We start from the raw sequence: 25,975 nt of genomic DNA, 5'->3' as shown, positions 1-25,975 counted from the left end.
CACACGTCACGTACGTCATAAACCCTCGCGGAGCAGAGATGTAGCGGCATGGGTAACGTTAGCTGCGCGTAAGCAACGATAATACAGACCTTCAATCCCTCAGGCGGAGCCGTGCGAGCGGTAATACGAGAGAAAGAAGGTGCGAATGAAGGAAGAATTCATTCCTAAGAAAAAGAGCATCGTTTGGCGGTGGTTTGGCTTCAAGAGGGAAGACGTCGAACAGACAACCATAATTTGTCAAGTGTGGGGCTCCAAAAAGTAGCATTACTGCTAATATGTAGCATCATTTGAAAAGTCACCCGCTAAAGAATGAAGAGTGATTACTCCGCATGTCAATCAATGTTTATTTATATAGCCCCAAATCACAAATGTCTCAAAGGACTGCACAAATCATTACGACTACAACATCCTCGGAAGAACCCACAAAAGGGCAAGGAAAACTCACACCCAGTGGGCAGGGATAATTCACATCCAGTGGGACGCCAGTGACAATGCTGACTATGAGAAACCTTGGAGAGGACCTCAGATGTGGGCAACCCCCCCCCCCCCCTCTAGGGGACCGAAAGCAATGGATGTCGAGCGGGTCTAACATGATACTGTGAAAGTTCAATCCATAGTGGCTCCAACACAGCCGCGAGAGTTCAGTTCAAGCGGATCCAAGACAGCAGCGAGAGTCCCGTCCACAGGAAACCATCTCAAGTGGAGGCGGATCAGCAGCGTAGAGATGTCCCCAACCGATACACAGGCGAGCGGTCCATCCTGGGTCTCGACTCTGGACAGCCAGTACTTCATCCATGGTCATCGGACCGGACCCCCTCCACAAGGGGGAGTGGGACATAGGAGAAAGAAAAGAAGCGGCAGATCAACTGGTCTAAAAAGGAGGTCTATTTAAAGGCTAGAGTATACAGATGAGTTTTAAGGTGAGACTTAAATGCTTCTACTGAGGTAGCATCTCAAACTGTTACCGGGAGGGCATTCCAGAGTACTGGAGCCCGAACGGAAAACGCTCTATAGCCCGCAGACTTTTTTTGGGGCTCTAGGAATCACTAATAAGCCGGAGTCTTTTGAACGCAGATTTCTTGCCGGGACATATGGTCAACATCTCCATTCGGTGCCACACCAACAGAATGAAAATCATTGTATTCGGTTTTCATTTACCAATTACACAAAGTGCCAACTTCACTGGTTTTGGGTTTGGTACACAATAACAACTACTACTTTGTTCTACTAAATATTTGGGTTGTCAGTACGGTATTAAAAAAAAACAAGTGCCAACCATGTAGGGTTTGCGTTGAATGCCTTTTAATGGCAATCGCATTCCTCACAGACAGACCCAGATCTGTGAGAGTGGGCAACAAGACCTCCAGTGCCATGTCCCTGAGTACCGGCTGCGTCCTGAGTCCGCTGCTGATCACGTTGAAGACTCATGACTGCTGCGCCAGGTCCACTACTAACCACATTGTCAAGTATGCGGACCTCCGTGACAACAATGACATGGAGGAGATGAAACATCTGGTTGACTGGTGCAGAACCAGCAACCTGGTCCTGAATGCCAACAAGACCAAGGAGATCGTCGTTGACTTCGGGAAGCACCAGTCCAGCCAAGCTCCACTCTACATCAACGGTACAGGGGTGGAGATGGTAAGCAACACCACGTTCCTGGGGGTGCAGATAACTGACAATTCACACACCGGAGCTCTTGTAAAAAGAGCTCAGCAGCGCATGCACTTTTTGCATTGGATGAAAAGGGCAAATTATCCTCCCCCCATTCTCAGCACATTCTACAGAGGCACTATAGAGACCACCTGCATCTCTGTCTGGACTGGAGCCTGCAATGCCTCAGACTGGAAGTCTCTCCAGAGAGGTGAGGACGACGGAAAAGATCTTCAGGACTCCTCTAAACCGATGCCTGACCAGGGCTCAGAAAATCTGCAAAGACTCCTCCCACAGCCACCAAGGACTGTTTTCACTGCTGGACTCTAGAAAGAGGTTCCGCAGCCTCCGAAGCAGAACCTCCAGGTTCTGTAACAGCTTCTTCCCTCAGGCATTAAGACTCTTGAACACATCATAAATAAATTGTCCTCTCAACTCCCCCCAAAATGGATTAACTTCCATCCATCCATCCATTTTCTACCGCTTATTCCCTTTGGGGTTGCGGGAGGCGCTGGCGCCTATCTCAGCTACATTCAGGCGGAAGGCGGGGTACACCCTGGACAAGTCGCCACCTCCTCGCAGGACCAACACAGATAGACAGACAACATTCACACTCACATTCACACAATTTAGGTGCATGTCTTTGGAGGTGGGAGGAAGCCGGAGTACCCGGAGGGAACCCACGCAGTCACGGGGAGAACATGCAAACTCCACACAGAAAGATCCAGAGCCTGGGATTGAACTCGGGACTACTCAGGACCTCCGTATTGTGAGGCAGACGCACTAACCCCTCTGCCACCATGATGAAGATGGATTAACTTGCTGGAATAAAAAAAAAGACAATATAACATACATCCATAAACGTGGACGCATGTGAAAAAGTGCAATATATTTATCTGTACAGTAATCTATTTATTTATTTTATATATACATATATATATATTTTTTATATATATTTTAGGGGTGTGGGGAAAAATCGATTCGAATACGAATCGAATCGATTACGTTGTGCGATTCATTTTTTAAAAATCGATTTTTTTTTTTTTATACATTTTTTTTTATTTTATTTTTTTAATCAATCCAGCAATACCACAACAATGCAATCCAATTCCAAAACCAAACCTGAGCCAGCAACACTCAGAACTGCAATAAACAGAGCAATTGAGAGGAGACACAAACACCACACAGAACAAACCAAAAGTAGTGAAACAAAAATGATTATCAACAACAGTATCAATATTAGTTATAATTTCAGCATAGCAGTGATTAAAAATCCCTCATTGACATTATCATTAGACATTTATAAAAATAATAAAAAAAGAACAGTGGCTTACACTTGCATGGCATCTCATAAGCTTGACAACACACTGTGTCCAATGTTTTCACAAAGATAAAATAAGTCATATTTTTGGTTCGTTTAATAGTTAAAACAAATTTACATTATTGCAGTCAGTTGATAAAACATTGTCCTTTACAATTATAAAAGCTTTTTTTTTTTTAAATCTACTACTCTGCTAGCATGTCAGCAGACTGGGGTAGATCCTGCTGAAATCTATGTATTTGAATCGGAAAAATATCGTTTTTGAATCGAGAATCGAATAGAAAAAAATTGATATCGAATCGTGACCCCAAGAATCGATTATGAATCGAATCTTGGGACACCCAAAGATTCACAGCCCTAATATATTGATTTAATTATATATGCACTTTTTTTGCTTTTTTTAAAATCCTGCACTACCATGAGCTTACGTAACGAAATTTTGTTATTATCTGTGCTGTATAGTTCAAATTTGAATGACAATAAAAAGGATGTCTAAGTCTCATAAGCTTGACAACACACTGTGTCCAATATTTTCACAAAGATAAAATAAGTCATATTTTTGTTTCGTTTAATAGTTAAAACAAATTTACATTATTGCAATCAGTTGATAAAATATTGTCCTTTACAATTATAAAAAGGTTTTTACAAAAATCTACTACTCTGCTAGCATGTTAGCAGACTGGGGTAGATCCTGCTGAAATCTATGTATTGAATGAATACAGAATTGTTTTGAATTGGAAAAATATCGTTTTTGAATCGAGAATCGAATAGAAAAAAATTGATATCGAATCGTGACCCCAAGAATCGATATTGAATCGAATCGTGGGACACCCAAACATTCACAGCCCTAATATATTGATTTACTTATATATGCACCTTTTTTGCTTTTTTTATCTTGCACTACAATGAGCTTATGTAACAAAATGTTGTTCTTATCTGTGCTGTGAAGTTCAAATTTGAATGACAATAAAAAGGATGTCTAAGTCTAATAAGCTTGACAACACACTGTGTCCAATGTTTTCACAAAGATAAAATAAGTCATATTTTGGGTTCGTTTAATAGTTAAAACAAATTTACATTATTGCAGTCAGTTGATAAAACATTGTCCTTTACAATTATAAAAGCTTTTTACAAAAATCTACTACTCTGCTAGCATGTTAGCAGACTGGGGTAGATCCTGCTGAAATCTATGTATTGAATGAATACAGAATCGTTTTGAATTGGAAAAATATCGTTTTTGAATCGAATAGAAAAAAATTGATATCGAATCGTGACCCCAAGAATCGATATTGAATCGAATCGTGGGACACCCAAAGATTCACAGCCCTAATATAGTTATTTAATTATATATATGCACATTTTTTTGCTTTTTTTTATCCTGCACTACCATGAGCTTAAATAACGAAATTTCGTTCTTTTCTCTGCTGTAAAGTTCAAATTTGAATGACGATAAAAAAGGAAGTCTAAAAGAAGCAATTGGCACTGGCGATTACATACTTTTTCATGAAAATCCTCCGATACGGATCGCTGGCACATCCCTAATGTAAATAATAATTATAAACAAATGTAGTGTGCAGTAGTAGTAACAAAAAGTTAAGGGGTGTGGGGCGGTTTAGCTCGGTTGGTAGAGTGGCCGTGTCAGCAACTTGAGGGTTGCAGGTTCGATTCCCGCTTCCGCCATCCTAGTCAATGCCGTTGTGTCCTTGGGCAAGACACTTTACCCACCTGCTCCCAGTGCCACCCACACTGGTTTAATTGTAACTTAGTTATTGGGTTAAAGCGCTTTGAGTCACTAGAGAAAAGCGCTATATAAATATAATTCACACTTCACAAGATGTACTTAAAGAAATGTGCACTAAGAATATGTCCAGTGTAATTCCTACATGATCCTCTAGGGTGGGTCCAGTGCCAATGTGCTATAAATCTAGAGATGAATCTTGCGATTGCAAAATGCGTCATCGTGTAAAAAGGAGGAGAGAAATACATGGACGGAAGTGTTTTGTGAGGTTAGAAAGAAACGTGCCAGTCCGAATATTGCTTGGTTAACTTCCACTGGAAGATTTATCCTGGCTTCATGTACGTATAAAACACTCTCGCAACAGACTAATCGTGATCTGAGGGTCTTCAAAAGAAGAGGTTTATTAGAATACCTGTACTCCAAAAAAAAGACAAACAAATGTGTCACTAAGTAGTCACAGCTCCGCGAAAAAGCGAACCCACGGCACAGAGACTTGGGGCAGGAAATTTAAGGGATTATGTTCATCTTTGACTCAACATTTTGGCCCTTCTGGAGGTTTATGTAACGCAGCTGAGTCATTTGGACCTTAGTCAAAACTAGAGAGAAAACAAGCACAGCAGTGATCCTTGAAGGAAGAGGAGGACCAAGCGAGAGCTTTTTTGGCGCTGGGAGACAAAACGGAAAATCACTCGCTTCCTGATCATTGCACATGAGGGCATCATATGGATAACATGAGTTGGACCACATTCAGGGAAAAAATTGCCCAGGTGTGGTTTGGATTGGGGCTCGGGCAAAATATCCCGATCACAATGTGAAAGGTATCAGTATCTCTCTTATAATTGTCGAAAAAATGTAAATAATCACCGGGATCTTTAAACATTGGCATTAGCAGCTGTGGCTGTTACGCTATGGACGCGGTAGTTGTCGTGATCCCAAGGTGCAGAAGACAGCGTGCAAGTAGAAAGTATTTGTGGAGGGGGGCGTGGCCTGCGGGCCTGCCACGAAACAGGGTGTGCAAAGACCTGCCTCTTACACAGCGACAGGAGAGTCGATAGCCCAGGTGGGCCTTGTTATCTAATCATCTAGATAGATAGATAGATAGATAGATGGATAGATAGTACTTTATTTATTCCGTCAGGAGAGTTCCTTCAGGAAAATTACAATTTTCAGCACAATCCCATTCAAGATCAGACAAACATTACAGGGAGACAGAACAGGATCGCTGACGGGTCTGCCGGCTTCCAGCGCCCCTTACAAAAAAGATGACATACAGCTAAACAAGGGGGGTGGGGGGGAAAAAAATATTTAAAAAAAATAGAAGATTAAAATAAAATTTAAAAATCGGTCTTAGCCTAGGCCCTGGAGTGGGGGTGCAGACTGAGGCCAAGGGAGAAAAAAAAAAACAAAAAAAACAATCTGTCGCCTTTATTGGCAGCAGCCGGCACGAGACACGGGGTGGGAGTTGGAGCCCGGGAAAGACACACGAACTGAGACACGCTGGACTGAAAAGTTCGAAAATATATTGCTGGAAAGCAATCCCCGCATGAAAATAAAAGACTGTTACCTCAGACTGGTTCACAAGAAGAATCTTTGTGTCAGGAGAACCCACAGGAGGGCAACCTCTACAACAGGGGTAGGGAACCTATGGCTCTAGAGCCAGATGTGGCTCTTTTAATGACTGCATCTGGCTCTCAGATAAATCTTAGCTGATATCGATTAACACGATAAGTAATGAATAATTGCGCTGGTAATCGCAGTGTTAAAAATAACGTTCAAATTATAATGCCTTTTAGTTCAACCATCCATTTTCTATCGCACTTGTTCAAAAAGTATCATATGTATAATTGGTTAGCTTTAGAATAACAATGTTATGAAAAAGAATAAGAGACTTATTATACTCTAAAAATCTTTAAAATGCACGTTGTAAGTGTTAAAAAAATATTATATGGCTCTCACGGAAATACATTTGGAAATATTTGGCTTTGTTCTCGACCCCTGATCTACAGTATTTAAAACATTAAAAAAAAAAAAAAAAAAGCTCTCGTGCAGCTCGAAGTGGATGCAAAACAAAACCCTAGAGCAGTTGGGAATGCACAAAAAAAAAAAACAACTGGCAAAAATAACATGGAAGTAGGAATCTAACAATTGTGTCTTTATTCTTCTTGTGAACCTGGCAGTCTGAGGTAACAGTTTTTTATTTTCATGCGGGGATTGCTTTACAGCAATATATTTTCGAACTTTTCAGTCCAATTCGTGTGTCTTTCCCGGGCTCCAACTCCCACCCCGTGTCTCGTGCCGGCTGCTGCCAATAAAGGCGACAGATGATTAGATAACAAGGCCCACCTGGGCTATCAACTCTCCTGTCGCTGTTTAAGAGGCAGGTCTTTGCAGACCCTGTTTCGCGGCAGGCCCGCAGGCCACGCCCCCCTCCACAAATACTGTCTACTTGCACGCTGTCTTCTGCACCTTGGGATCACGACAACTACCGCGTCCATAGCGTAACAGCCACAGCTGCTAATGCCAATGTTTAAAGATCCCGGTGATTATTTACATTTTCTCGACAACTATAAGAGAGATACCGATACCTTTCACATTGTGTATAATGATAAAACCGTGGTAAAATTCCAGACGGTTATTAAAACAGTTTGAATTTTTAATCATCAGAAAAGCGTAGTTAATGCATTTTAGGCAACACTGCTTACTTCCTGTAAACAAAGTCTCCGCATGCCCACCAGTGCGGTTTGGCTCGAGAAAACATGCTGCAAAGTGTCTACACAGACCTTGGTCTGGAGACTTTCCCTGGGAATAAACGAGCAAAATTGCTTCGTCTCGCTTCATTTCCGTGGCGTAGAGTGTCGGCGGGCGTTTAATGGCGCACTGCTGATAGACGGCAACAGGTGTGGACTAGATTGGAGACAGATGCATTTGTCTCACACTAAGTATACAACAAAAGGGGAAAAATATTTGACGTTGCTTTCATTTCCTCAACAAATCATCATCTCACCTGCTGTGTCAGAGTTAGTGAGTACAACTTGTTTATAAAATCTTTGAATTTGTTTACTGGGATGGTCATTTGTTCTTTTAATTAGCTGCTAACGTTATTGTTTGCAATAACAATACTAGATCAAATGTTCTGTAATTTCAGGGAATTGAACGCAGGCTGTGAAGTATAAACACACTGAGTTACAAAGATTTTGTATTAGATGCAGGAGGTATCACTCATGTTTATTTTCTTGGACAAGCTGTAGCACTGAACCACTTGGTGTTGTAGAAGAACAAAGATTGTTTATTTGACTTTATCTTCATTAGCCAAACTGCTTTATGTTTTATATTGATTTCAACGTATGCAGTAACAATGGGGTATATGGCTTTTGAATGAAGCCCGGGATTGAACCGAGGACCTAATGTATTAACCCCTGGTCCACCGTGCTGCCCATAGTAGTTAAAAGTGAAAATCTACATGTATCAATTCAGTTCAATTCATTTATTTACATCCATCCATTTTCTACCGCCTAATTCATAAAAAAATATCAAACAAAGGAAAACAATAAAAATAAATCAATCATATAATAATCCATCCATCCATCCATCATCTTCCGCTTATCCGAGGTCGGGTCGCGGGGGAAGCAACCTAAGCAGGGAAGCCCAGACTTCCCTCTCCCCAGCCACTTCGTCTAGCTCTTCCCGGGGGATCCCGAGGCGTTCCCAGGCCAGCCGGGAGACATAGTCTTCCCAACGTGTCCTGGGTCTTCCCCGTGGCCTCCTACCAGCTAGACGTGCCCTAAACACCTCCCTAGGGAGGCGTTCGGGTGGCATCCTGACCAGATGCCCGAACCACCTCATCTGGCTCCTCTCGATGTGGAGGAGCAGCGGCTTTACTTTGAGTTCCTCCCGGATGGCAGAGCTTCTCACCCTATCTCTAAGGGAGAGACCCGAACTCATTTCGGCCGCTTGTACCCGTGATCTTATCCTTTCGGTCATGACCCAAAGCTCATGACCATAGGTGAGGATGGGAACGTAGATCGACCGGTAAATTGAGAGCTTTGCCTTCCGGCTCAGCTCCTTCTTCACCACAACGGATCGATACAACGTCCGCATTACTGAAGACGCCGCACCGATCCGCCTGTCGATCTCACCATCCACTCTTCCCCCACTCGTGAACAAGACTCCTAGGTACTTGAACTCCTCCACTTGGGGCAGGGTCTCCTCCCCAACCCGGAGATGGCACTCCACCCTTTTCCGGGCGAGAACCATGGACTCGGACTTGGAGGTGCTGATTCTCATTCGGGTCGCTTCACACTCGGCTGCGAACCGATCCAGTGAGAGCTGAAGATCCCGGTCAGATGAAACCATCAGGACCACATCATCTGCAAAAAGCAGAGACCTAATCCTGCGGTCACCAAACCGGAACCCCTCAACGCCTTGACTGCGCCTAGAAATTCTGTCCATAAAAGTTATGAACAGAATCGGTGACAAAGGACAGCCTTGGCGGAGTCCAACCCTCACTGGAAACGTGACCGACTTACTGCCAACAATGCGGACCAAGGTCTGGCACTGATCATACAGGGAGCGGACCGCCACAATAAGACAGTCCAGTACCCCATACTCTCTGAGCACTCCCCACACGGTCCAATGCCTTCTCCAAGTCCACAAAGCACATGTAGACTGGTTGGGCAAACTCCCATGCACCCTCAAGAACCCTGCCGAGAGTATAGAGCTGGTCCACAGTTCCACGACCAGGACGAAAACCACACTGTTCCTCCTGAATCCGAGGTTCCACTATCCGGCGTAGCCTCCTCTCCAGTACACCTGAATAAACCTTACCGGGAAGGCTGAGGAGTGTGATCCCACCATAGTTGGAACACACCCTCCGGTCCCCCCTTCTTAAAGAGAGGAACCACCACCCCGGTCTGCCAATCCAAAGGTACCGCCCCCTCTACTTTATTCATGCACTCTAAATCCTTTCTGAACGTTAATAAACTGAAGTTGTTATAATGAATTAACACATTTCAGGAACAACAGCCTCTGTCCAATTATCACCTGCTTCCAATTAACGCCTCTTCCTCATTGCGGCTTATGAAAATAAATCAATTGCACTGGGAGTTCATCTGCGATTCCCACCTCTGTTATTAACAGTCGCTGTCCAACTATGTCCACTATTTTTCCTCCACGTTCGGTCCGTACATCTACAAAAACATGTTTTACAGAAACATTTAGTTGCTTCGCTTTCATCCAGTGCAACAACACCAGCAACATGCAGCACAAAGATCATTTGTAACCACGGCGAGAAAGATGTCTCACTCTGTCACGAAACTTTGCTGGTGATGTTAGCAGGTTTAAATAGTGTGAAATATTCACACATAATTTAAAGATGTATCAGGAAGTGTGTTTATGGTGTGAATATGTTAGATATGTCTGGTTTTAAGTGTGAAAAAGAAGACAATTATTTTTGTATATATTAGGGATGCACCGATTGATCGGTAACCGAATATATTCGGTCAAATATGGCGAAAAAAGCCACATTCGGCCTTCGGTGGAATGAGTTAAGAACAAGGCCGAATAGTGGCGTGTGACGCAATTTTTTGACGCGGTGACGTTGGGATATGTTGTGTACCTGTATAAGTGTATGAGGTTACAAGCACACACTTATTGAGATTTAGTGGGGCCTCTGTTGACATTATTAGCCTGTTGTGTAGGCTACCTGTATAAGTGTATGAGGTTACAAGCACACACTTAATTGAGATTGACTTGAGCCTTCTGTTTACATTATTAGCATATCTACTGTGGCTAAGCAGACTTTTGCCAAAAGGACAATAATTCATTTGTTGTGGGTTTATCCACTTTAATGCACTTTATTTTTTTTGGTATGCATGTTTTGTTTGAAGGCCTAATATAAATGAAAAACTTTGTTCTTTTTTTGAAAAGCAAAGGCTATTGGAATATTAAAAAAATGTCGATATTCAATAAAAAATTACTTTATTTGAAAAACATGTCTAAATATGTATTCTAGGCTATTTATGCAATATTAAAAAAATTGTGAAAAACTGCATTCATTATTTGGTATTCGGCCTTCGGCCAAGCGTTTAAATTTTATTCGGCTTCGGCCACAAATTTTCATTTCGGTGCATCCCTAATATATATATATATATATATATATATATATACACACATACATACATACATATACACATACATACATACATATACACATACATACATATATATATATATATACATACATATATATATATATACATACATACACACACACATATACACACACACACACACATATACACACACACACACACACACACACACACACACACACACACACACACACACACACACACACACACACACACACACACACACACACACACACACACACACACACACACACACACATATATATATATATAATGCATAAGGCTTCCCTGAGGCTATCAATCTGATGAACATTGTAACATTACTCTGCAAATAATCTAATTTACTAACTCAGTGGTTCTCAAATGGGGGTACGCGTACCCCTGGGGGTACTTGAAGGTATGCCAAGGGGTACGTGAGATTTTTTAGAAATATTCTAAAAATAGCAAAAATTCAAAAATCCTTTATAAATATATTTATTGAATAATACTTCAACAAAATATGAATGTAAGTTCATAAACTGTGAAAAGAAATGCAACAATGCAATATTCAGTGTTGACAGCTAGATTTTTTGTGGACATGTTCCATAAATATTGATGTTAATGATTGATTTTTTTGTGAAGAAATGTTTAGAATGAAGTTGATGAATCCAGATGGATCTCTATTACAATCCCCAAAGAGGGCACTTTGATTACTTCTATGTGTAGAAATATTTATTAGGGACCGAATGTCCCTTTGGGACAAAAGGACCCTATTAAATTTCTATCGTTTTAATTATTTTTAAATTTGATTATATTTTACGCAGCTTTGAGCTGTAATTTTACCCCCTTAACATGCTTCAAAACTCACCTAATTTGACACACAAATCAGGACTGGCAAACATTGAGATTTAATCAAAAAAACTCAACCCCAAAACTAAAAATTGCCCCCTAGGAAGAAAACACAAACTAAACTGTAACTTCCAGTAGGAATGTCGTAGAAACATGAAACAAAACCACTACGTAGGTCTCAGTTAGGCCTATATTTCATCCAAAGAGACCACACCGGCTAAAATCAACAGGAAGTTTGCTATTCCCACTTCAATACAAACGTTGGCTAAAAAATGTCGCTTTTTTTTTTTTTTTAAAACATTATCTCCTCTGAGGCCGTTTGTCGTTTCGGCTTCAAATACGCACATAAGAGAGATTGAACCCTTCTGGTTAAAAGTTAAAGAAAGAGTTTTAATCACTACCTCGGTTTGGATTTTATGAGCCCGCAAAGAACAATTGTGCTGCTGCTGTTGTCACAAAATGGCGGCTTTCTGCTCAGACAAAACTGTAAGACTGTCATACACACATGAAACAAAAACCTCAATGTAGGTCTCACTGAGACCTATATTTCATACACTGACCGCCCCCAACTAAAATCAACAGGAAGTTCAATACAACAACTGCATTACATTCACCATGCATTACAGCATGGGTGTCAAACTCTGGCCCAAATTTGGCCCTTGAGGTAATATCAATTTAGCATTAGAGCTGGCCCGCCGGTGTTATACGGCGTCGGTGCCGCTGTAACACAGCATTCACCGCTAATACTCATACTTGCCAACCCTCCTAAGTTTCCCAGTAGACTCCCGAAGTTCAGTGCCCCTCCCGAAAATCTCCCGGGGCAACCATTCTCCCGAATTTCTACCGATTTCCACCTGGACAACTATATTGGGGGCGTGCATTTAAGGCACTGCCTTTAGCGTTCTCTACAACCTGTCGTCACGTCCGATTTTCCTCCATACTAACAGCGTGTCACATAATATTTGTGGCTTTTACACACACACAAGTGAATGCCACGCATACTTGGTCAACAGCCATACAGGTCACACTGAGGGTGGCCATATAAACAACTTTAGCACTGTTACAAATATGCGCCACACTGTGAACCCACACCAAACAAGAATGACAAAAACATTTCGGGTGAACATCCGCACCGTAACACAACAGAGCAAATACCCAGAACCCCTTGCAGCACTAACTCTTCCGGGAAACTTCCAGCAAACTGACCAATAATTAACGTTTTATTCATGCATTTTCTCTTGCTACTTCAAGGCTTGAATGTTTGGTTCATTCATTATTGTTATTTCATTTTCAAATTTATTATTAGGCGGTGGAAAAAAATTGATATTTACCTCAGAAGATTGCAAATGGAAAAAAAGGCATTGCATTTTTATTTAAATTCTTTTTTTGATATGCCATTGATATTTCTTTTATTATTATTATTATTTAAACTGGATTTTGCATGTCACTAAAGTTATATAAGCCTTGCTTGTTCAATATTTAATGCAAAACTTATTTGGGTGCCTATTAAAAAGGTTCATTTGTTCATTCTTGGCCCGCGGCTTTGTTCCGTTTAAAATTTTGGCCCGCTCTGTATTTGAATTTGACACCCCTGCATTAGTCTAAAAATTATTTATCTCATTCACGTAAGAGACTAGGCGTATATCAGCAATCAGCACACAAGCATGTCTGCCCCCAAAAATTTGGCGGGGGCGGGTCATGGCAGAAGTGCATTGTGGAAAAAAAAGATGCTACCTGCTAATACTTCCGTACCTATAAAAATTGATCACTTCAACATGGGCGGTAACTTCTAAAAACTGAGAAGGGCTTTAAGGCAGTCCTGCGCAATCTGTGGGAGCAGTATGGATTGACAAAGCATGGGCTTCAGTGGCGACCGAAACCATCCCGTCCGGATTACGAAAGGCTGGAATTATTGGAACCGCAAGGTACGGTGACTCTGATGTAAGCGGCGTACCGATAGAAGGAAGCGGCCCATTGTGTAACTTTGGAGTTGGCAAAGTTGTTTAGAAGCGACACAGAGGAAGAAGATTTAATTGGATTTAGCGATTGGGGGGGGGGGAATTGTAGCGTCATGGAAGAGTTAGTGCTGCAAGGGATCCTGGGAATTTGTTCTGTTGTGTTTATGTTGTGTTAGGGAAATGTGTTTATCATTCTTGGTTGGCGTGGGTTCAGTGTGGCGCACATTTGTAACAGTGTTAAAGGGGAACATTATCAGCAGATTCAATATATACCTTGATGGTGCAGAAAAAAGACCATCTATTTTTTTAACCGATTTCCGAACTCTAAATGGGTGAATTTTGGAGAATTAAACGCCGTTCTGTTTATGGCTCTGGAGGCGATGACGTCAGAATGTGACGTTGCCGAGGTAACACAGCCGCCATTTTCATTTTCAACCCATTGTAAACATTGGGTCTCAGCTCTGTTATTTTCCGTTTTTTCGACTATTTTTTGGAACCTTGGAAACATCATGCCTCGTCGGTGTGTTGTCGGAGGGTGTAACAACACTAACAAGGAGGGATTCAAGTTGCACCACTGGCCCGAAGATGCCAAAGTGTCTGCCGCCAGACCCCCATTGAATGTACCAAAGTGGCTCCACATTTTACCGGCAAAGACAGACATGGCACAGAGATGTATGGATAACCTGCAGATGCATTTGCAACGATAAAGTCAACGAAATCACAAAGGTGAGTTTTTTTATGTTGACTTATGTGCTAATCAGACATATTTGGTTGCGGCGTGACTGCTAGCTAATCGATGCTAACATGCTACGCTAATCGATGCTAACATGCTATTTACCGGCGGTGCTAAAGCAGACATGGCACAAGATGTATGGATAACCTGCAGATGAATTTGCAACGATAAAGTCAACGAAATCACAAAGGTGAGTTTTTTGATGTTGACTTATGTGCTAATCAGACATATTTGGTTGCGGCGTGACTGCTAGCTAATCGATGCTAACATGCTACGCTAATCGATGCTAACATGCTATTTACCGGCGGTGCTAAAGCAGACATGGCACAAGATGTATGGATAACCTGTAGATGCATTTGCAACTATATTACGTTTCCTTCCACCCACATTTAATGAGAAACAAACACTTACCAATCGACTGATTTAAGTTGTTCCAGTGTCAAAAGATGCGAAAGTCCTGATCGTTTGGTCCGCACATTTTACCGGCGATGCTAACGCACCTATTCGGCCATGCTATGGCTATGAATAGCGTCAAAAAGCTATTCGCTCAATAGCTTCAGTTTCTTCTTCAATACTTTCATACTCCAACCATCTTTTTCAATACATGCGTAATCTGTTGAATCGCTTAAGTCGCTGAAATTCGAGTTTGAATCCGAGCTAATGTCGCTATATCTTGCTGTGGTATTCCCATTGTTTGTTTACATTGGCAGCACTGTGTGACGTCACAGGGAAATGGATAGTGATTTCGAAGATAGCGAAAGTAAGGCACTTTAAAGCTTTATTTAGGGATATACCGTGACCGGTAAAATTTTGAAAAAAACATTAAAAAAAATGCAACAAGCCCCTGGGAACTAATTTTTATTGTTTTTAACCCTTTTGAAATTGTGATAATGTTCCCCTTTAACGTTTTTTAGGGAGGTAATGGGTCCTCTAGCATGGTTTGGCTTCAAGTGGGAATATGTCAAACAGACAACTGTAATTTGTCAAGTGTGGGCCAACAGCGTTGCTACAAAAAGTAGCATTACTGCTAATATGTAGCATCATTTGAAAAGTCACCTGCTTGAGAATGAAGAGTGCTTACTCCGCATGTCAACATCTCTGTTTGGTGCCACACCATCAAAGTTCAGAGGCAAACATTTCCAGATCAACACCGTATGAAAAAAATAGTCAACAACAGAATTAATAACGTCCGTAGTAACCTACCACATAACGAAGGACAGACTATTTGATTTCCTATTATGCAGCTCATTTTTATTTGTCAGTTAAAATGTCTCTGACAATCTTGGAAATGACATGAACGTTTATGCCACTGCTTAATAAATACAGTTTTGGTCAGTTGACTTAGTTGTGATTTCCCTCTCTGCATGAAAGTTTAAAAGTAGCATATATTAATGCAGTATGAAGAAGAATGTTTTAATGTAGACACATAGAATCATCATACTGCTGTTATTATATGTGTCAAGTGTTCATTCAAGGCAAAGGCAAAATATGGAGATATATATCGTGTATTGTGATGTGGCCAAAAAATATCGAAATATTAAAAAAAGGCCATATCGCCCAGCCCTAATTCAAACAGTTATTTGTTTTTGTATTGTTTAATTTGCATTGCCTCTGACGATGAACACTACATATATTTCGATACTTTTTTGCGCTCGCTATCCCGGTAATATTATCCGTCAACCGCCGTGTTGCTTTAGAAAGGAAAAGCGGAACAACACATTGCAGAAATAACATTATTCTCCGTGCGTCGGCTTAGTACAAATATATTCCGCAACCCCAAACATGTCTTTTTCAAAGCCTGCAGTGAAGGGTTCATGATGGGCAAAGACAATTCCAGGAAAAGTGGGAGATGCAGTCTTTCTTCGTTGAGCACAAGTGCACCCCGACCTGTCTTATTTGCACAGACAACGTTGTGGTGCACAAGGAATACAACTTGAAACGTCATTATTAGAGGTGGGCAAATTAATGCGTTAATTACGCGTTAACTCATCAATCTATTAACGCCGACAATCATTTTATCGCACATTTGCGTATGTTGTTTACATGCTTTTATTTTGTGAACGCCTTTTCTTAACAAGATGGCGTGGAGGGGCTTTTGGTAAAGATGGAACATTTGGCAAAAATACCGGACAATTCTGCAAATGTCATGGCTGGCTTACAGCGTGGTCACTCCGGGATCACTTAGGACCGCCAGACAATTCTGGATGTGGATAGATCGGGCCGTTTTGGACTGAATGAGGCGTGCTTGCTAGAGCGGCTAGCTAGCATGGGAATACTTTGCCGGCTACATCCAGCGGCCTGTGAAGCAGCGGAGTATATGTGTTGTCTGTCTATTTATGAATAATGCAGACCAGGAGTGTTGGCTGAGTTCTTAACGTTTGCTTTCAGAGCGTGCATATCACAACATACAACATACAACCTAGCATGCTCGTCACTCCTGTTGCATGCTGGGTAGGGTAGTTATTTTTTCCCCTGGCTCATAACATCACAATATAGTACCATGTATATGATGCGTTCAGTTTATCAAAGCACCAAGCAAACAATCGGAAAATTCCCATCATATCAATTCCTAGATATGGTCATAATTATTTTAAGTGCACTACGCAGAATAAACACAACATTATTAATATTGCTACTACAGATAATTTGATCAAAAATTCCCTAAAACAGCCGACTACCTATAATATAGGTTTTTCAAACATAAGATCCCTGATAAAAAAAATGTTTCTGCTGTTACCTCAGAAATTGCCTGTTCAGATGTTATGATTGTGGCTCAGAGATTTGTATGTAGATTATATTTATTTTCCATAACAAACAGGATAACTTAAATACCCTGGCAGTGGCAATAAGCTTAAATGTTTGTATTGACATTTTTGGAGTTGATTTTCATCAAATATGCTATTTAACTGCTACTGTTTAACAAGGACTGATTTAAATTGTGTTTGCACAACAAATGTTTTGGCGCTTTTGTTCATGTGGGAGAATATTCCAATAAAGGTGCACTACACACTACTTTTGAATTCATTATTGGGCTTTGCGTATACAGTGCAGTTAATCGTGATTAATCGGAGAAATAGTGCGATTAACTTCGATTAAAATTTTTAATCGTTGCCCAGCCCTAATCATTATACAACTAGACATGCTGAGGAATATGCAACATATTCTCTTAAGAACTCTTTTCTCGTGGCACAGCCTCACCCGGACTCTGCGTCCAGTGGCCCCCCAGGTAAATTGCGTTTGAGACCCCTGTTTTAGATCGTACGTACCGACGCTGCTGAGGGAGCTGCTGCTCTCGGAGTCGGAAGGCATGGTGGAAAGGACGCTGTATGTAGAACCTGCAAAAACAGAAGCAACATTCAGATGTAAAACTCATCGCAGCACATATTACAACACTTGAAGTAGGGCTGGGCGATATATTGATATACTCGATATATTGCGGGTTTGTCTCTGTGCGATATAAAAATGACTATCGTGATATTCGAGTGTACGTTCTCATGCAGTTGCTTTTAGCTGCGGGCATTACTCTACAGCAGGGGTCGGGAACCTTTTTGGGCTGAGAGAGCCAAGAAAGCCAAATATTTTAAAATATTTGGGGCGGGATAGCTCGGTTGGTAGAGCGGCCGTGCCAGCAACTTGAGGGTTGCAGGTTCGATTCCCGCTTCTGCCACCCTAGTCACTGCCGTTGTGTCCTTGGGCAAGACACTTTACCCACCTGTTCCCAGTGCCACGCACACTGGTTTAAATGTAACTTAGATATTGGGTTTCATTATGTAAAGCGCTTTGAGTCACTAGAGAAAAGCGCTATATAAAATATAATTCACAATTCACATATTTCTGAAAGAGCCATATAATATTTTTTTCGAACACTGAACACAACTAAACGCGTGCATTTTTAAGTGAGACCAACATTTCTAGAGTATAATAAGTCTCTTATTCTTTGGAGTATCATTGTTATTCTGATGCTAACTGTGGAGGGGACGTGGCCTGCAGCGAAGCAGGGTGTTGCCAGGACCGGCCTGGAAATCAGCGACAGGTGCGTAGAAGGCCCACCTGGGCCTTTTTATCTAATCACCTGTCGCTCTGTTATAAGCAGACATGAAGAAGGGTTCGGTGAATGCACGTATGAAACTGGTGGGGTTCGGTACCTCCAACAGGGTTAAGAACCACTGCTTTAAGCACATTGAGGCATTTAGTGAGAAGGCTTAGGCTGGGGAATAATACTGTCATCAAGGCTCCTCCTTAGCAGATCCACATTAACACTCCAGACTGCTGCCATCATTAAACCGCCTTTCCCCTCAATGTGCACTCCTGCTTGCCTTTGATGTATAGTCTATGTATGTTTCTGCTACACAGGCACAATGTCGCAGCTCAAGTGGGATTTTCTCTTTTTTATGTCAGGCGAACACACACACACACACATATACACATACACACACACACACACACACACACACAGTCGCAAAGGAGAGAAGGTAATTCTTCATCAAAATGGCTCTTCATATCGTTAAGATGGGGGAATTATTTTTTTTTTGCACAGGCGAATACAGGCTGTGCAGAAGTGTGCCATGCTGCAGTGTCTGTGCTCTAAAGGGCAACAGCAACCTTCCAGCAAAACCAGCATTTTTTTTTTTAATATTCCGAAGCTAAAGCTGTGATGTGTGCTTTCTGCAGAAGGAATTTTTTTTTTTTTTTTTTTTTTGCACACGGCACGCTACTTGCCTATATTGTGTCCTAAGTCATTGGAACAACACTAAGCTAATAACTAAGCAAATATTTCAATGTCAATCAATCAATGTTTATTTATATAGCCCCAAATCACAAATGTCTCAAAGGACTGCACAAATCATTACGACTACAACATCCTCGGAAGAACCCACAAAAGGGCAAGGAAAACTCACACCCAGTGGGCAGGGAGAATTCACATCCAGTGGGACGCCAGTGACAATGCTGACTATGAGAAACCTCGGAGAGGACCTCAGATGTGGGCAACCCCCCCCCCCCTCTAGGGGACCGAAAGCAATGGATGTCGAGCGGGTCTAACATGATACTGTGAAAGTTCAATCCATAGTGGCTCCAACACAGCCGCGAGAGTTCAGTTCAAAGCGGATCCAAGACAGCAGCGAGAGTCCCGTCCACAGGAAACTATCTCAAGCGGAGGCGGATCAGCAGCGTAGAGATGTCCCCAACTGATACACAGGCGAGCGGTCCATCCTGGGTCTCGACTCAGGACAGCCAGTACTTCATCTATGGTCATCAGACCGGACCCCCTCCACAAGGGAGGGGGGGACAGAGGAGAAAAAAGAAAAGAAGCGGCAGATCAACTGGTCTAAAAAGGAGGTCTATTTAAAGGCTAGAGTATACAGATGAGTTTTAAATGCTTCTACTGAGATAGCATCTCGAACTGTTAACGGGAGGGCATTCCAGAGTACTGGGGCCCGAACGGAAAACGCTCTATAGCCCGCAGACTTTTTTTGGGCTCTAGGAATTTAAAGGGGAACATTATCAGCAGACCTATGTAAGCGTCAATATATACCTTGATGGTGCAGGAAAAAGACCATCTATTTTTTTAACTGATTTGCGAACTATAAATGGGTGAATTTTGGCGAATTAAACGCCTTTCTGTCTATCGCGCTGGAGGCGATGACGTCAGATTGTGACGTCACCGAGGTAACACACCCACCATTTTCATTTTCAACACATTACAAACATCGGGTCTCAGCTCTGTTATTTTCCGTTTTTTTGACTATTTTTTGGAACCTTGGAGACATCATGCCTCGTGGGTGTGTTGTCGGAGGATGTAACAACACTAACAGGGAGGGATTCAAGTTGCACCACTGGCCCGAAGATGCCAAAGTGTCTGCCGCCAGACCCCCATTGAATGTGCCAGAGTGTCTCCACATTTGACCGGCGATGCTAAGACAGACATGGCACAGAGATGTATGGATAACCTGCAGATGCATTTAAACGATAGTCAACGAAATCACAAAGGTGAGTTTTGTTGATGTTGACTGCCAGCTAATCGATGCTAACATGCTACGCTAATCGATGCTAACATGCTATTTACCGGCGGTGCTAAAGCAGACATGGCACAGAGATGTATGGATAACCTGTAGATGCATTTGCAACTATATTACGTTTCCTTCCACCCACATTTAATGCGAAAAAAACACTTACCAATCGACGGATTTAAGTTGCTCCAGTGTCACAAGATGCGAAAGTCCTGATCGTTTGGTCCGCACATTTTACCGGCGATGCTAACGCAGCTATTCGGCCATGCTATGGCTATGAATAGCGTCAATAGCTATTCGCTCAATAGCTTCAATTTCTTCTTCAATATTTTCATACTCCAACCATCTGTTTCAATACATGCGTAATCTGTTGAATCGCTTAAGTCGCTGAAATCCGAGTTTGAATCCGAGCTAATGTCGCTATATCTTGCTGTGCTATTCCCATTGTTTGTTTGTATTGGCAGCACTGTGTGACGTCACGGTGGCAGAGGGGTTAGTGCGTCTGCCTCACAATACGAAGTTCCTGCAGTCCTGGGTTCAAATCCAGGCTCGGGATTTTTCTGTGTGGAGTTTGCATGTTCTCCCCGTGAATGCGTGGGTTCCCTCCGGGTACTCGGGCTTCCTCCCACTTCCAAAGACATGCACCTGGGGATAGGTTGATTGGCAACACTAAAATTGGCCCTAGTGTGTGAATGTGAGTGTGAATGTTGTCTGTCTATCTGTGTTGGCCCTGCGATGAGGTGGCGACTTGTCCAGGGTGTACCCTGCCTTCCGCCCGATTGTAACTGAGATAGGCGCCAGCGACCCCGAAAGGGAATAAGCGGTAGAAAATGGATGGATGGATGGATGGATGTGTGACGTCACAGGGAAATGGCCAGTGTCTTCGCAGAGAGTCGAAAATAAGGCACTTTAGAGCTTTATTTAGAATATTCCGAGACCGGTAAAATTTTGAAAAAAAATTAAAAAATACAACAAGCCACTGGGAACTGATTTTTATTGTTTTTAACCCTTTTGAAATTGTGATAATGTTCCCCTTTAACTTTTTCTAACACTGCTTTTGTTGGCACGTTGTGTAAATGGTAAATAAAAACAGAATACATTTATTTGCAAATCCTTTTCAACCATATATTCAATTGAATAGACTGCAAAGACAAGATACTTAAAGTTCCAACTGAAAAACGTTATTTTTTGCAAATATTAGCTCATTTGGAATTTGATGTCTGCAACATGTTTCCAAAAACACTGAGAAAGTTGAGTAATGCTCGTCAAACACTTATTTGGAACATTCCACAGTTGAACAGGATAATTTTGGAACAGGTGGGTGCCATGATTGGGTATAAAAGCAGCTGCCATGAAAATGCTCAGTCATTCACAAACAAACAAATGTGTGAGCAAATTATGGAATTGTTTACAAACAATATTTCTCAACCAGCTATTGCAAGGAATTTAGGGATTTCACCATCTACGGTCCGCAATATCATCAAAAGTTTCTTCAAAACAGCAAACTTTTGCTCTGATTATTGCTTTGCACACTCTAGCCATTCTCTGCATGAACTGCAAGCACACCTGTGAAGTGAAAACCATTTCAGGTGACTACCTCTTGAAGCTCATCCAGAGAATGCCAAGAGTGTGCGAAAAAGTAATTAGAGCAAAGGGTGGATATTTTGAAGAAAGTAGAATATAAAACATGTTTTCGGTTATTTCACCTTTTTTTGTTAAGTGCATAACTCCACATGTGTTCATTCATAGTTTTGATGCCTTCAGTGACAATGTAAATAATCATGAAAATAAAGATAACACATTGAATGAGAAGGTGTGTCCAAACTTTTGGCCTGTACTGTAAACACACGCACACACGCACACACACACACACACACACACACACACAAACACACACACACACACACACACACACGTTATCATTTAGAATGGGGACCAAGTTTTTGATCAGGACAGAGCAATATCCCCATTAAGTCAGCATTGCCAGAACACACACACAAACGCGCACACACACACACACACACAAACACAGGTTATCATTTAGAATGGGGAGCAAGTTTTTGATCAGGACAGAGCAATGTCCCCATTAAGTCAGCATTCCCTGAACACACACAGACACACACACACACACACACACACACACACACACACACACACACACACACACGCACGTTATCATTTAGAATGGGGACCAAGTTTTTGATCAGGACAGAGCAATGTCCCCATTAAGTCAGCATTGCCAGAACACACACACACACACACACACACACACACACACACACACACACACACACACACACACACACACACACACACACACACAGGTTATCATTTAGAATGGGGACCAAGTTTTTGATCAGGACAGAGCAATGTCCCCATTAAGTCAGCATTTCCAGAACACACACACACACACACACACACACACACACACACACACACACACACACACACACACACACACACACACACAGGTTATGAGGAAACTCATTTGGGCCGCTTGTACCCGTGATCTTATCCTTTCGGTCATGACCCAAAGCTCATGACCATAGGTGAGGATGGGAACGTAGATCGACCGGTAAATTGAGAGCTTTGCCTTCCGGCTCAGCTCCTTCTTCACCACAACGGATCGGTACAACGTCCGCATTACTGAAGACGCCGCACCGATCCGCCTGTCCATCTCACGATCCACTCTTCCCTCACTCGTGAACAAGACTCCTAGGTACTTGAACTCCTCCACTTGGGGCAGGGTCTCCTCCCCAACCCGGAGATGGCACTCCACCCTTTTCCGGGCGAGAACCATGGACTCGGACTTGGAGGTGCTGATTCTCATTCCGGTCGCTTCACACTCGGCTGCGAACCGATCCAGTGAGAGCTGAAGATCCCGGTCAGATGAAGCCATCAGGACCATAAATAAATAACCAAAAAATGTATATTTTGTTGTTTTCTTACTGAACCGAACCGTGACCTCTAAACCCAGGTACGTACCGAACCAAAATATTTGTGTACCGTTACACCCCTAACAAACACACATTTAGACAAATGTCCATCCATTGTGCAGAAATACCGGAGTACCAGTCGGTTGAAATGTACATAAACAAATACATTTACAGATGTGCAAACAAAACAAATATATAATCTCAAAACCCTACATTCTCTCCCCTCAATGAACATGATCCAGAGCGAACACGGCGCCCTTGCCTCCCTCGAGGTGCTGCCAGTAAATCACAAAAGGAAAACAGATCTGCTGGTGCGTGCCATCCTCCTCTAAATTGGCCCAAAAAACAAACGGTCAGCGCCGCAGCAAATCTTGGAAGAATCCAAAATCAAAAAACCGCATGGACAAACACTGAATACCAGGATTTAATAATAAATTGCTATATTTACTCTGACACACGGGAAGGGTTCTTGTGAAGAGGATTCAAGCCACGGCTGCCTTTGTGAGCAGCAGGCGACACAGATTGATGCCAACTGTTCGCCATCTCCATCCCCGGTCCTTGCCTACCCCACTGGGTTTAGCTGCGCTCTGGCTCCAGCCCCTCCATGTGTGACAAGGCCAAGCCTAATTAAGTGTGAGCTCTGCAAGACTGAGCCGCTCCATCTTAGACCCTGAAGACGGAGGAAAGGCTGGGGGCAAGAGTGCAAACGAGGAGATGAAAAGAGATAGCTGGACCTCAGAAAGAGGGGTATTTGAGAGAGGAAAAGGGAAAAACCCAAGGAAATAGGACGGAAAAAAATGAGCACGGCGAAAATGCTTTAAAAGGCTTACTGAAAGCCACTACTAGCGACCACGCAGTCTGATAGTTTGTATATCAATGATGAAATATGAACATTGCAACACATGCCAGCAATTTTACATTTCGCGCCAAAATCCATCCATCCATCCATTTTCTACCGCTTATTCTCTTTTTGGGGTCGCGGGGGGCGCTGGCGCCTATCTCAGCTACAATCGGGCGGGAGGCGGGGTACACCCCTGCTGAAACGTCTCGGTATGCGTGTGACGTCACGGATTGAAGAGGACTTTTTGTTCCAGCATCATTCCCAGCTATAAGTCGTCTGTTTTCATCGCAAAAATCCACAGTATTCTGGACATCTGTGTTGTTGAATCTTTTGCAATTTGTTCAATGAATAATGGAGACGTCAAAGAAGAAAGCTGTAGGTGGGAAGCGGTGCATTGCGGCCGGCTTTAGCAACACAAACACAGCCGGTGTTTCATTGTTTACATTCCCGAAAGATGACGGTGAAGCTTAACAACTATTTTTTTCCCTTGGCCTCAGTCTGCACCCCCTCTTCAGGGCCCAGGCTAAGACCGATTTTTTTATTTTATTTTAATCTTCTATTTTTTTCTCCCATTCCCCCCCCCCCCCTTGTTTACCTGTATCTCATCTTTTTTGTAAGGGGCGCTGGAAGCCGGCAGACCCGTCAGCGATCCTGTTCTGTCTCCCTGTAATGTTTTGCTGATCTTGAATGGGATTGTGCTGAAAATTTTAATTTTCCTGAAGGAACTCTCCTGACGGAATAAATAAAGTACTATCTATCTATCTATCAATACGGCCGCTTTAGTTTACTAAATTGCAATTTAAAATTTCGCGCAGAAGTATGATGACGCGTGCCTTTTACGTCACATATTGTAGAGGACATTTTGTTCCAGCACCGTTCAAAACTATAAGTCATCTCTTTTCATCGCATAATTCCACAGTATTATGGACATCTGTGTTGTTGAATCTTTTGCAATTTGTTCAATGAATAATGGAGACGTCAAAGAAGAAAGCTGTAGGTGGGAAGCGGTGCATTGCGGCCGGTTTAGCAACACAAACACAGCCGGTGTTTCATTGTTTACATTCCCGAAAGATGACGGTGAAGCTTAACAACTATTTTTTTCCCTTGGCCTCAGTCTGCACCCCCTCTTCAGGGCCCAGGCTAAGACCGATTTTTTTATTTTATTTTAATCTTCTATTTTTTTCTCCCATTCCCCCCCCCCCTTGTTTACCTGTATCTCATCTTTTTTGTAAGGGGCGCTGGAAGCCGGCAGACCCGTCAGCGATCCTGTTCTGTCTCCCTGTAATGTTTTGCTGATCTTGAATGGGATTGTGCTGAAAATTTTAATTTTCCTGAAGGAACTCTCCTGACGGAATAAATAAAGTACTATCTATCTATCTATCTATCAATACGGCCGCTTTAGTTTACTAAATTGCAATTTAAAATTTCGCGCAGAAGTATGATGACGCGTGCCTTTTACGTCACATATTGTAGAGGACATTTTGTTCCAGCACCGTTCAAAACTATAAGTCATCTCTTTTCATCGCATAATTCCACAGTATTATGGACAGCTGTGTTAGTGAATCTTTTGCCATTTGATCAATGAATAATGGAGACGTCAAAGAAGAAAGCTGTAGGTGGGAAGCGGTGTATTGCGGCCGGCTTTAGCAACACAAACACAGCCGGTGTTTCATTGTTTACATTCCCGAAAGATGACGGTCAAGCTTTACTATGGAACAGAGCGGTCAAGCGAACACGGTTGGATTGGACCACACACACAAAGTACAGTGTATTATGCAGCCATCATTTTGAAAGATCGTGTTTTGAAGAG

The 25,975-nt window shown here is 42.3% G+C and overlaps 1 protein-coding gene across 3 annotated transcripts in view; it reads right to left on the bottom strand.

The window, feature by feature from the left end:
• dlg5a (discs, large homolog 5a (Drosophila)) overlaps window positions 1-25,975 on the bottom strand; it is a 211,297-nt gene that overhangs the window by 115,946 nt on the left and 69,376 nt on the right. For all 3 annotated transcript variants that reach the window (XM_061911763.1, XM_061911764.1, XM_061911765.1), the window contains exon 2: window positions 17,647-17,715. In XM_061911763.1, the coding sequence (XP_061767747.1) occupies window positions 17,647-17,715 (69 nt within the window). The remainder of the gene's footprint in view (window positions 1-17,646; window positions 17,716-25,975) is intronic.

This window comes from Nerophis ophidion, linkage group LG09 (genome assembly GCF_033978795.1).
Source record: "Nerophis ophidion isolate RoL-2023_Sa linkage group LG09, RoL_Noph_v1.0, whole genome shotgun sequence".
Classification (NCBI taxonomy): Eukaryota; Metazoa; Chordata; class Actinopteri; order Syngnathiformes; family Syngnathidae; genus Nerophis; species Nerophis ophidion.
The sequence above is the reverse complement of the archived record's forward strand: the minus strand, read 5'-3'. Positions and strand labels throughout refer to the sequence as shown.